Consider the following 12,904-nt stretch of genomic DNA (forward strand, 5'->3'; position numbering starts at 1 on the left):
CCATTTCCAGATTTGCCAGAGTCCATCAACACAGTAAGTAAACTTAAAATGTTTATAGCTTTTAGCTGGCAGAACAAAGGCATTTCTGTAGTTCTTACAGGCTTAACAATCCCAGGACTAGAAGATGCTAAGGGGATTGATTTGTCACTACCAGGACATGTGGGGAAGACAGACTTAACTTACTACAATGGTTGTGGTAAGATACATCAGAGCCTCATCTGATTACATCCCTTTAACAAAAGATATTAAAAATTATGTACATTAAAGCTAGACTAAAGCTGTTTCCTTCAAATCATTTTATTATGCTGTCAATGCAAAGGAGAATCATTTGTGAAGGGACAACTCTAACAAAACCAAATACATTTGAAATGCAAAATCCAATTCAGTAAAAAAAGTACACATTAACAGAAGTAAACAAAACTGAAAGTTTTAGAATATATAAAAAATACCTTTTTGAATTAAATATGCTAAAAACAACTTAGACAAAAAGTTTATCTGCTCAAAACAAGTCAAGCACTCAAGAGAACTTTCAAGTATTTCTCATAGCAATGATGAGGTTTTGACGGGTTTGGCTAGTATTCATCTTCTGTTAGAGGCACATACATGATGGTAGGGCAGCATAAATATTTTTCAGTTTTAAAATACAACTCTAAGCTGATTCTTAGGCAAGATAAGCAATTATTTATTGTAAAATGTCACAGGAGTGGTTTTGGAAACCTAAACCTACTATGTATGAATAGTGGTCACTTCACTACTAACAGTGCCTTGTAAAAACATTGTATTCCACAATGCTGCTACCTTTTAAATTTATTTAGCAGGAGTGAAGAAATAGGACTTACGTTACCGTGTACTTTATGCAAGATACTGTGCAGTTTCGGAACTGGAACATAGCACTTCATCTTCCCATTTTACTGACTGCCTGTGTCAATGCTTCACTTATGCAGCAGCAGGGGGCTGTAAATTAGGATCACAGCACCACAAAGCCTAGTTTCTGGTAGGCAAACAAAACAATTAGTAGGACAACCCTGAATACTTCTCCCCTGAAGTTTCAGACTACAGTAGAGCAGGTTACTGAGCTTCTGTAACATTAATCAGAACTTACTGTTTGCCCCCAGAAGTACACTCAAAGCACTCATTTTATTCAAGTTAAAATTGTTTATAGAAGGAACATCCTTTCACATAATATTTTCAGGCTGTGAAGATTTAGTATTTATATAGCCTCTGCAAGTTTGTTAATTTCAAACGATCATTAATGTACTAGGAGAGCATTAAATGTTTACAAGGTGACTTTTTTTTAGATTTATGTCACTTGAAATCAAAGCCTAAATAAAGCAAACTTACAGATTTCACTGTCTCCATTACACCACCAAAGTCCCCTCCTGTATACCGCATAAGATAGTGTACTGTCATCTGCAACCTAAGAACTACAAAAATGCAAAAAATCTGATTTTTCCATTTCAGCACAGTTTGTACTACTTGCAGCTAATTCAGATCCTGCCTGTGTGAGTGAAAGCAGCACAACAGTTCTAACAGGGGCTGCTGTTTGTTGGTGCACGCTGCCCCACCTTAATTAGAAAAACTTAGCAATGAGGTACTGTAGTAGTTGGCAAACTCCACAGTGATACATAAAGATTATAGCAGCAACTTGTGAAAGAACAGTAAACTATATTTGACTGGTTATTCTTGAATTAAAGAAATAAAAAGTCATACATTGTAATTCACAATTTAAATACCGATTGGAATTATTTAATGGCATATTGGCAATGAAGTTCCACTGTTTATGAATCAGTGCTTTTACACCAGGATTTCTTGCTCAGTACTGAGCTGCCCCTGCAGTCAGTCCCAGCAGCTGATTCTTTCCTGCTCAGGGATCAGGCTCCAGTTGGGTGAAGGCCTGTCAGTTGCCAGCCAGTCAAAGTCATCCACCAGGTTCCAGTTGTTTCTGCTTCTGTCCAGCCCAGAAGACTCAAAATCCCTCTCGATACCCGGGTAGCTCCAGGCGTAGGGGGCAAAGGAGACCTTAGTGCAGTCTTCGATCACGGCCCGGCTGGTCACCTGTATGTAGAAGCGGCTATCGCGGGTGCGATGGGTGCGCAGCTGCTGGCAGGCCAGCACCAGGACACAGTCACTGCAGCCATCCACCATCACGGAAGTGGAGACGGGCCCGCAGAGCACGGTGCAGCCCCGGCAGTCCCGCACCCGCACAGTGTTGGCGTTGCCGCGGAGCCGCACCCGGCAGCCGCGCAGCTGGGAGAGCAGCACGTCGCGCTGCAGCAGCTCCGCGGGGCCGAGCTCCAGCTCCTGGTTCTCGGCGCCACTGAACCCGCACAGCGGCGGTCCGCCCGGTTCCCCCTCGGCGGTGCCGGGGCAGGGGGCCGGCTCGGCGGCCGCGGGCTGGGCGGGCTCCTCGGGGCGCGGCTCGCTGCCAGGCGCCGCTTCTTTCTTGAGGGCCCGAAAGGCGAATTTCTTCTTGGGCTGCAGCTGCTGGCGCCGGGCCGCCAGGTCCCCCTGCAGTCGCGCCACGGCCTCCTGGCCCTGCCGCAGCTCGTAAGGCGCCAGGAACCGCACGCTCTCGGTCAGCAGCTTTTGCAGCCCCTGCAGGCGGGCGGCCGCCTCCTCCAGTGGCCCCGCCGCCAGCAGCGCCTCCACGGCCTCTCGCTCCCGGGAGAAGGCGGCGACGAAGAACTCGCTCTGTTCCTCCTTCACCACCTGCGCCTCCTTTTTCTGCCGCTGTCGCTCCACGCCCTGTTGCCGCTCAGCTTCCCGCCGCTGCAGCCGCTCCGGCAGCACCACGGCGGCAGCGGCCGCCGGCTCAGGCCGCAGGGGAGCCACGAAGGCGGCTGCTGCCCGTAGCTCCTCGGCGGGGACAGCCGCCGCCTCACCCGCCGCCTCCATCTTGCCTCCTCACCGCTCCTCAGGCCACTAAGCGGCCCGCTGATTGGCTGCCGGCAGCCCCGTTGCGTCGCCGCCGCCGATTGGCGGGCCGCGGGGCTCGAGACGAGAGGAGAGGAGGACCGGAGGGAGGGGTCTGCGGTGGTTTTAAAGGAGCCGGCGACTCTCTGCGGGATGGGGTGAGTGCTGGCGGCAGGTGCCGCTCCGCGGGGCGCGTTATCCAGCTTCCCAAATTAGCAGCCGGGCTATAAATAACCCCCTGCCCTCCCCGCCCTTCCCCCGCTGCGCGCGCGCGCGGAAGTGCCCGTTTCCTTCTCCTCCCGCCTTCCCCCACCTCTTCCCCTTCCCCACCTCTTCCCCTCCCCCCACTTCCCCTCGCAGCCGCGCAGCGCGGCGGCCCTTGGTGCAGAGCGGCTGCCGGTGCTCCCCGCCCGCGGCCCTTCCGGGGGGCGGCAGAGGCGGAGCGGGGCCAGGGGCAGCTCCGCCGGGGGGCTCGGTGGCCCCGTCGCGGCGGGGAGGCCGGCCGAGGGCCTCAGACGCGCTGACTGCCGCAGGCGGCGGGAGCGGCTCTCTGCCCGCCGTTAAACACAGCCAGGACGCGCTGGCCGCTGTGGGCTCGCCCGCGCCCGCCGGCTGTGCCCGGTGGGCGGCCGGGTGCGGTGCCCGGCGGTGGTGCGGAGTCGCGGGCCTGGGCGGCCGGCGGCCTCGCAGCGGCGGTTGCTGCGGGAGGCGCTTGGAACGTGGCGTGTGACGAACCTTCCCTGCCCTGTCCTCTTCTGCAGTGATGTAGTTATGGTTAAGGCTGTTAATAGTTGGAGGTAGCTGGAGAGGTGCCGCCAAATGGACTGGTTGTTTTTGTCCTTAGCCGCCTGTTTGATTTCTTGACTGCTTTGTTCCAGAAGAGAGTTCAGTTCAGTTCTTGAGGGGAAATGCAATGCCTGTGGATTGTTGTGCCTAGAGGAGGTCTGGGTGAGAAATCCACGGAGGCCTATATGGAAACATGGCAAGGAAGATTCCCTTTATGTGTTGAAGTTCTATAATTAGGAGTTGTGTTTTAAATAAATTTGCAGCAGGAACCTGAAATTAAGTACACACAAAGTAGAAAAGTAACCATTGTTCTGATACATTCTTTTGAGAACCGCACCTCTGTTTCATGGGACGTTAATTTTTGCAAACAAATTTAACACAAAACACCATCTTATGAGCATATAATTTTAACTCCAGTTCTGCAAGTATCATCTCTCTTGCTTTGGCATTTTGAAGTTAGCTATAATAAATTAACACAGGACCTAAAACTATTAATTGAAACACAAATGAAAACACAGAGTAGATATTCTGAATTAACTGTCCTTTATTTGGTGAAAGCATTAGTGTTCAATATTCCTATTGGGAAGTATAGATTTTTCTGTTACTTACAGTGAGCCTTTGAAAGTAGCCTTGGATTAAAAAACAAAGCCATTGTTTGCTGTTTCCTGAGAAACACAGCTTAATTTCTGTGTTGGACATAACATTGTTAGAGGGTAGGGAGCACCTGAACCTGATATGTAATGATGTCAACCCAGTTAGGATGACAGAAGGCAGTGAAATGCCTTTAATCCTTGTAATCCACAAAGGACTTGCACTAAAATAGAGAATATTCTTGCCTTATCATTGTTACAATATAAAATCAGGAGATTTCATGGGATTTTTGTATAACAGTACTTTGGAGCAGGTTGGATGGGGGCAGCAGGATGGGTAATGTAGTGGTTAATGAATTACAGCTCTTAACTGTAACAACACTGCAATATTAATGTGTCCAGAATTTTGTTTCTAAAAAAAATACATTTTGAGTCTTAAAAATTAGAACCTCTTACTTTGTAGAAAGGTAGAATGCTCAATTACGTAAAAAGGTATCTTGAAATATTATCTCGATTTTTTTTTTCACCCCTACCACAGTGTCTTTAGATGATGCATTTAGCAAATCTTAGGCATTTTTTCTAATAGTCAAATCTACTCCTGCAGTAATTTCAGTAATGTTACATTAGACAGGAATATGGTGTATTTCACTGTAACAAACAAATCCTTATCTCTATCTTGTTTCATAAGAAAGATGTGTACATTTCATTTTACATAGCAGACTTTTTTGCCTTATGCTCCCATGAGTGTAGGTAATACACGTGGTAATAGTGATGTAAGTGCCTATGCCATACGTGAGAATATCGGCTTTTGAACAAATGTTACTGGAGTACAGCTGTATTGTTACATGGATAAAACAACTTTATATGTGAAAAGATTACAAGAAAACAGTGGTGCACACAGTTCGAAAGAAATGATAAGTATGTTATGCTGGAGTATAATTATTACTTTTTATTACATTTGGGTACTTAGCTAGGTATTCGAAATGTTTGGTTTTTTTTTTTTCTAGAAGTGATGGGAGGTTTAAATTAATGAGGACCGAATACACTTGTGAATCGGAGTTTCTGGGAGAGACTGCAATCTTTTCACCATGCTAATGCACACAAATGTTTTTTGGGTTAGGAGTAAAATAACCCCAGATAGAAGAAGCTGAAGTGTATGATGATAACGAAAAAATAAAAATGGAGCAGTAAAATCCTTCTAACCATATAATCTTTATGTTCCACATCGACTTTTTACACTTATAATTTGAAGATTTGGTATAATTGATACTGGTGTGTGTATATATATATGTGGGTTTTGGTTTTTTTTTTTTTTTGTGGTAACACGAAGACTGACAATTTTCTTCCTGACTTTGCTGGCAACAACTTCTATGTTTTATGGCTGCTTAACATGCTCATAAGAGAACAGAGGATTTACAATTTCCCAAACAGTAACCACCTGAATAAAATATAAGCCTTCTAGCTCAGGCTTGGACTCATTTTTGTAAGCAGTTTAGCTCTGTGAGGATATTAGATATGAGTAAGGTACATAGTTCTGCCTATCTGACTACGTTATAATTTTTTACTATTTTTTTCCCTCCCTCTTCCCACAGACATGCTTTACATCATCCTCTGTGGTTCTAAAGCAGCCAGTAGTCACTTCAGTCAGACCTTCTGCTGTTGCTTGGACTGTACAGTGTTACTGTTTTACATGAAGTTGTAGGTGGCACATGCTTACTTGAATCTAGCGTTGTGAAACGCCAGAACGTACGCTCCATTATGCATGCTTCCAGGTTTAAATCTGTACCACATGGTTATACCTCTTGAACGGTCTCTACCTGAAATATTTTGTACTGGTTTAAACTAGCTCAGCAGTGTTAACTCCACAGCCTTTTGAAGTGTGATGTATTGCATATGTCAGGTGAAGGTTCGAGATCTCATTCCATTGTTATTTTAGGAAGAGAGGGGAGTAAACATGAGGTCCACAGAGGCAACTGGGTGTTCTGGCCTCAGAATAATAGTTTTGTAAACCTGAGGTTCCTGAGTCTGTGAAAGTCAAGAACCTGATAGTTGTGGTGTTATCTCAAGATGTAGATTTGCACTCTCTCAGGCAAAGGAAGGAATTAAATATAGTTATTCCTTATAATTGGTATTTATTCCCAACACTGACATTTTTTATTCCAAAGGGTGTAATGCATGTATGTTGCACTGTCACACACACAAAATGCTATTTTGTTTTTGAGCTGTGTTTTCAAGAAAAGCACTACTGGCCCCTATGTCTTGCACGGAGCTTTCATCTGATAGATGTGATCTCTGCTGGTTAGACTGAGTTTCTTCAGGAGAGATTAGCAGGTGAACGTAATTACTTCTGGCTACAAAGTAGGTGCTGCAGTGGCTTGTGCAGCCATCCTATCTTGCTGCTGGTTTTAATAAGGGCGCTTTGAACTCCTCTGGCACTGTGATCAGGCATTAAAGATGTAAGCTAAATTATGATTCACTTAAGATACTGTAGACTGTACAGTTTTCATGGTGGAATGAGGCTTCGGTAAAAGTGACTGTTGAGTCACTGTATCTCTGTGTTCCTCTCTTGGGAAAAAACAACAACTTCCTGTAATGTTATGTTTGGCATACTGATTGTTTTTCAGAAAAGCTTTTGTTTGGACTAAAATGTTGTGCTTCATATATTTGGCCATATGGAAAGGCAAGACAATGTAAAATATGTGTGTTTTAAAATCACTAATTAGAGAGTTAGAGCAAAAGTTATAAAACTTACTTGGTACATCTTAATTGCTGTGAGTAATGCAAAAGCTTTGAAATGTAATCCTTGGGAATGCTTAAGATGCTAATTATATTCTGACCAGTCAAGGTGCACTTGTTTTGAAACGAGTCTGAGCTGGTCCTTTCTGAGAACCTGGTGTTCCCAATGCCAAAGGCGGGGAAACAAATTCATTTCTATGAAAATGAGTTATCCTCCAAAACCAGGGACAGACTTCAAAGCACAACGTTTTATGACAAGAGGCACTTCAAGATGAATAAAGGCAGCCCCAAATACAGTAAACAGGAAAGCTCAAGAGCAGAAGAGCACTTAGGTCTTGGTCCAGGCCTAGCTACTTACTTGTATTTAGAATCTTGACTTGCTAATTGACATCAGTTAAATTCCAAAGACAGAATATGTAAACTACAGATGTCTTGTGCACTCTCCCTTTGATGTAGTTATTCTATTAGTTCTGGAATTCCTTCAGATGCTTTTACATTTTTGTTTATTTTAAAACGTTCCAGAAAACTATGTTTGGTTATTGGACTAGCCAGTTCAATGGATCACCTCAGTTCAATAGTCTGTAAAAGTTTTCCATTTTAGAATTGTGAATCTTAATTGCAAACATATTCCATTTTTTTTTTTCTGAATAGTTTAAGTAGAATTAACTTGAAGTCATCGTATCCAAGTTTACTGTTTTTCTGTTAGCTTTCCTGTAGTATATTCATTAGTTAACAAAACTAAACTTGTACTTTTTGCCTTTTATTCATCTTATGAAAAAATCTGTCAGCTATCGTTTTGAAGGAGGACCACCTCCTATTATTAGCATTTGTTCTTCAGTCTAAATCTGAGAGAATAAATTCCATTCATATTGATAAGCTTATCTTATAGCAGTCTTCATATCCAAATCTTGTCCAATTTGTTTCTAGTAGGGTCCCAGAAACAACCAAGTAAAACCATTCTTTCTCAAAAGATGTGACATTGATGATGCTTTATTTATAGCGTCCCCTTTGTTCCTCTATTTTGTCTTGTCCTTATACAAGTATAGCTCAGCATGTTTGTGTCTCTCTCCTGAACATGAATGCTTTTGGTGTTACTTACTATTCCACTGTGTCTGTTATCCCTATAATGCTTGGTTTCATGTTTTAGGTCTCAATTTTTGTTTAGTTTCCTTCTATTAATATTTATTTGATATTTTATTTTTAATCATCCATGGCACCTCAGTTGTATTAGGAATGGTCCTTTTGTTAGCTTCATTACCTCGCTGCTGTTTTTAATTACTACTAGTACTTTTTTTTTTCTTCAAAACCTTGTGTCCATCTACTCAGTAACATACTTATGTATTTCTGTATCTTTACTTACCTAATTTTTTTTCTCATTCATCTATGCTAACCAAATGGACTACGAATATTTTACAAGCTTCTCTCTTTCTTCACATACCGCAGTGAAGTTCTGTCTCCAGAAGTGTTTTTTTTCCAATGCATTTCAGTAGCTGAGTATCTTCAGATGATTCTAAATTGGAAGTGAGAGCTATTAATCTCTCAAACTTAATTCTCCTTTTTAAGTTACTCTAGGCTGAAGAATATGAGACTCTTTAAATAACCTGGAGCATGATATAGTTGTTCTTGATCTGTTCCAGTAATAATTTTGCGTTGTCGTTTGTTTCAATGGGAGGTCCAGTCACCACGTTTTCCTTTACTGTCTTCCATACCTCAGATCCATATCTCAGAGGAGTGTAGTTCTTCAACACTTGTTCTTTGGATTTGTCACAGAGCAGCCCCATTGTTCTTCACATAATCTGTAGTCATGGAAAACTGTCTCTCTGCTGGTAATGGTGTAAATCTCTTGCTCTGAAGTTCACGCTTAGTTATGTCCTGACCAGTCACCCTTTAAGATATGTATTAGTTAGGTAGTCCAGTGTTTGGTGTGATGATTCATACTGGAGTCATACAGCTTTATAAGTTACACTATGCAATTATGATCCTGGTTTTGTAAGCACTGTTTTGTGTAAGGTGTGGTATCAAGCTGAAATTTGTAATGTTTAGGAAATTTTTACTGGTGGGTTATCCAAGTATTGGTGGCAACTTTTCAAAATTTGACAGCTGATATGGGTATCAAACTGAATTTTTCCTGTGGGATGTTGCATTTATATTCCAAGTTAAAGTTCCTGCTACTGTATTTGAGTGTCCTACTTTTCAAGTGTTGTGTACTCTACCTTTCTATTGCTTGCATCTTTTAATGATGACCTCTGTTTCTGTGCCTTCAAGCTTATTTATTCTTATCCAAATCAGTAATTAACAAAACAGTATGTAGTTGGATAAATGGTGTGTCTGGTGATGAGCTGACACAAAAAACGTGTTAAGGGATGGAGAGGTAAAGCAGCATCGGAGGAAGAAGTGCCATCAATAGAGCTGGGGAAGCAAGGCTGCAATTGAAGAAATGGCATTCTTTTCCATCCATTAAACCTCAGAGAGGATGCAGTGAGTTGAGGTTACTAAACAACTATTCATGCAAGAATCTTGGGGCGACTCTGGAATTCATTCTTCTAATGCAAACAGCTTAGTCCTTAAATTATTTCTTATGAATCTGCTGCTGCTGCTTTATCTTCTTTTGGGGTACAAATTCATGACTGCACGAGGATTGCAGTGCTTGTGATACCATGGAAAAATTGGCTGAATAATAATGAAGTGACTTGATCTGAGAGAAACCTGGAGACAGAATGAATGGGGAGGGTGTTTTGTACCCCCTTATTTTCTCCCTATCAATATCTAAGCTTAATTTTCACTTCTGCACAATCTGTCATTTCAGGACTATGTATCTTGGCTCACTCCAAATGTCATCTGGTGTCTTTGCACACCTATGAGAGCGGTAGTTGTTAAATAGCATGGTCGCAGTTTGACAGCTGATGTCAAAATATAGCCAAGTAGCATGTTGTGTGATGGGTGCACATGGTGTTCCTCATAGCTGTACTTAAGAATTATTACGCCAGCATCTGTTAAAGATTTCTCCTGCTCCTTTTTGATGCTGATCTTGCCTTTCTTCTCATGCTTATTTCCTCTTACTCTTTCTGAATTTGCTGCAGGAAAATGAATGAGAAAGTGAATTAATGTGATTGAGGAAGCTAAGGAGAGACAGCAAGTGAATGTGCATTGTATGTGATTTGGGTAATAGGACTTTGGTTGAGGATGACAGCTCTGGGCACGTTACCTTGGGGCAGAAGAATTTTGACATATTAGGCTCTTTTGTGTTAATGCAGTAAGGCAGTGAGAAGAGGGGCAGCCTCCTGGGGCAATGATACTCAGTTCAGAAACACCATGTAATCCTCTCAAAAAAGCATGAGTACTTCATGGCAAAAAAACAGTGTTTCTTTACAAACATGGTTTGGAAAACTCTGTAGTACATCAGGACATGGTAACACTACAACTGAAGCCTACATTGAAACTTCTTAGTATTAAAAATAACATTATTTTTGCCTTAAATGTGTACTTCAATCTGACCTATAAAGTCATATCCAACTTTTTTTTTTTTTTAGTAACCATTTCTACCTCAGCCAATTTTGTTTCTGAACAGATATATCAAATATAGAAATATATGCCAGTTTACTTCTGCAGAGGGTACAGTGTGTTGTGGTTTGGTTTTATCTACTTAGTGGCAATGTAAAGGGTTTTCAGTCGTAAACTCTGTCTTGTGTTTGTCTGGAGAAATCTAGTTGCTTCAGGGTGTTTGTATAGATGTTAGCTCTCCTTCCATTTTTGTACTGTCCCCACTTAGCAAGGTTATTACCAATGCTGTTTTAAAACATCCTTCAGGGAAAGTGTGTGTAAATTATGGTACAACTGTGGACAATTTGCATAGGGTTTCTTGCATTTCTTATGGTAAGGGAATCTATTCAAAGTAATTTGTCCTCCTTCCTATTTCTTCTTTCTATTGCCTACTTCCTATTTGTAGTTTCTGTAGGACTGGGATAATAATGACAATAATAATAATATTATTATTATACTGATCAGATGCTCTGCTTTGTAACCTCCAAAGCCAAGTTCCTTCCTGTTAACCAAAGAAGAACACTTGTGTTGTCTTTCTAGCTCACAAGTTCCTACTTGAGCAATGCTCTCTAAAGCCAGTGATACTGAGTAGGCTTTAATTCAGGGCAGAGTTCGACCCCTTGAAGCATTTGCTGAAGTTAGGAACCTTGAAGTTTGGCCTTTTTGATTTTCTAATGCTAGTGTCAGGCCTGCTGTAAGAGCAACAAGGATGCTGAGCCCATTGACGTGTGGTGTTTACATCCATATTGTTGGCTATTCAGGCCCATCCTGAATTTATAAAAGTGCAGTTAATATATTGACTGATGGTCTAGGCAGTGCCATGTCTGTGTTTAATAAGTCTGGACCGCATGAAGGATCTGTTAGACTCCTGCTCTAAAGCCCAGCCTTTCCATTTAGGGAGTGATTTGAAACTCCACCTAAATGTTCTACTGCAGCAGGCATACATGTAAACAAGAATTGCAGGTGAGTTGTGGCTTTGGCAAAGGTTTGAAATCAGACTTAACCTTTGTTTCCTGTATTATAACAGGAGTTGATTACTTAAATAATATAACCAGGTTCTAATTGAAAACAATACTAAGGTGCTGACTTCTTTTAAACATAAAAAAATCTGGCCCACTTCCTGGGGAAGTTCCATGTCATTGTACTTAAAAAATAAAAACTTTTTTTTTTGCGCTGTAAAGGTAAGAAAGAAGAATGTGCTACTAAATAAAGTCCTCAAAGGAGTTTAAACAAAGTTACATTTTCTTACGAAAAAAAGAGAAAAGGTTGTTGTGAGCACATCCTTGGGAATGATGAATACCAGAAGAAAAAGGGTCTTAAAGAGTTTTCTTATTTTAAAAGCATTACCATACATATCTCTACGTGCTGAGAATCTAAATCTGTTTTCAATCAAAATGTTTTTGATTTAAATAAACTAGGCTACTCTGAATCATCTGAATAAAAAATGTTTTAATGAATAAAGTGTATCTTTTGAGTTACATTACTTTTGCATAATCCCAAAGTTTTCAACAAAATTATTCTATTAATGCTTTTAGCTGAAAAAAGTTGTAGAATTGTATCAATGAACTCTATGTGCTATAAGCTTTGACTCCAAAATAGTATTTTTAGGTTAGCCAGACACGTTTTCAAGCAGCTGAAATCGAAGGTGAAGAGAACGTTATCTAAAAATATTCAAAATATTGCGACTTGTAAGAGGATCACATCTTGTATTTCTCAAGGTGACCTTGCATTTATTTTTCTGGGGGCTGCCCCAAGTGCGTTTACAACTTTAGTATCAAGGAGGCCAATCAAGTTGTTGAAATTAATGCTCTTTTTAGTGGGACTTTTTTTTTGGTACGTTTCCGTAACCCAAGTGTCAACTTTTAACCGAAAGTAAACAGCGTAGGTCGTATATAGTCAGATGTACGACTTTCTAAAAAAAAAAAAAAATATATATATATAGAAAAGGAGGTAAAGTTTTTAAAGGGACTACCGGTACAAGAGGCGAGCGCTGGGGCTGGGGCTCATCATGCCAGGGCGGCGGTGCGTGTGCCCGGCGCTGCGACACCGTGTGCCGGCGGAGCAGCGCGGCGGGGCCCCGCGGGCGCGGTGCGGCGCGGTGCCGGGCCCGCCGGCGCGGCGCGGTGCGGTGCCGTGGTGCGGTGCTGTGCCGCGCTGTGCCGCGCTCTCCTCTCGCTCGCTTCCCTCTGTCCCCCTCTCTCGCTCTCTCTCTCCCCCTCCCTCCCTCCCTCGCTCTCTCGCTCTCCCTCTCTCTCTCTTACACTGCCAGCCCCTGATGTGATGGCGAAGAAACCCCGTTGACAAGGCACTGCTTTTTCATGACGGTGAGTTTCCCTTTG

At 42.3% G+C, this 12,904-nt stretch overlaps 2 protein-coding genes across 3 annotated transcripts in view; one reads left to right on the forward strand and one right to left on the reverse strand.

Moving 5' to 3' along the window:
- Window positions 1-281: 281 nt before the first annotated feature.
- On the reverse strand, window positions 282-3,150 carry TBCC (tubulin folding cofactor C). The gene has a single exon (XM_065833331.2). It carries the CDS (start codon window positions 2,893-2,895, stop codon window positions 1,837-1,839), a length of 1,059 nt encoding a protein of 352 aa, XP_065689403.1. The 5' UTR covers window positions 2,896-3,150; the 3' UTR covers window positions 282-1,836.
- The window catches only part of BICRAL (BICRA like chromatin remodeling complex associated protein), a 46,605-nt gene continuing 36,704 nt past the window's right edge, over window positions 3,004-12,904 (forward strand). The window contains exon 1 of one of the 2 annotated variants that reach the window (XM_065833329.2): window positions 3,004-3,071. The gene's annotated coding sequence lies outside the window, so the exon portion shown is untranslated. Of the gene's footprint in view, window positions 3,072-12,760; window positions 12,890-12,904 lie in introns of those variants that run through there. The other variant, XM_065833326.2, reaches the window with a different exon arrangement.

This window comes from Patagioenas fasciata, chromosome 3 (genome assembly GCF_037038585.1).
Source record: "Patagioenas fasciata isolate bPatFas1 chromosome 3, bPatFas1.hap1, whole genome shotgun sequence".
In the NCBI taxonomy this organism is placed as follows: Eukaryota; Metazoa; Chordata; class Aves; order Columbiformes; family Columbidae; genus Patagioenas; species Patagioenas fasciata.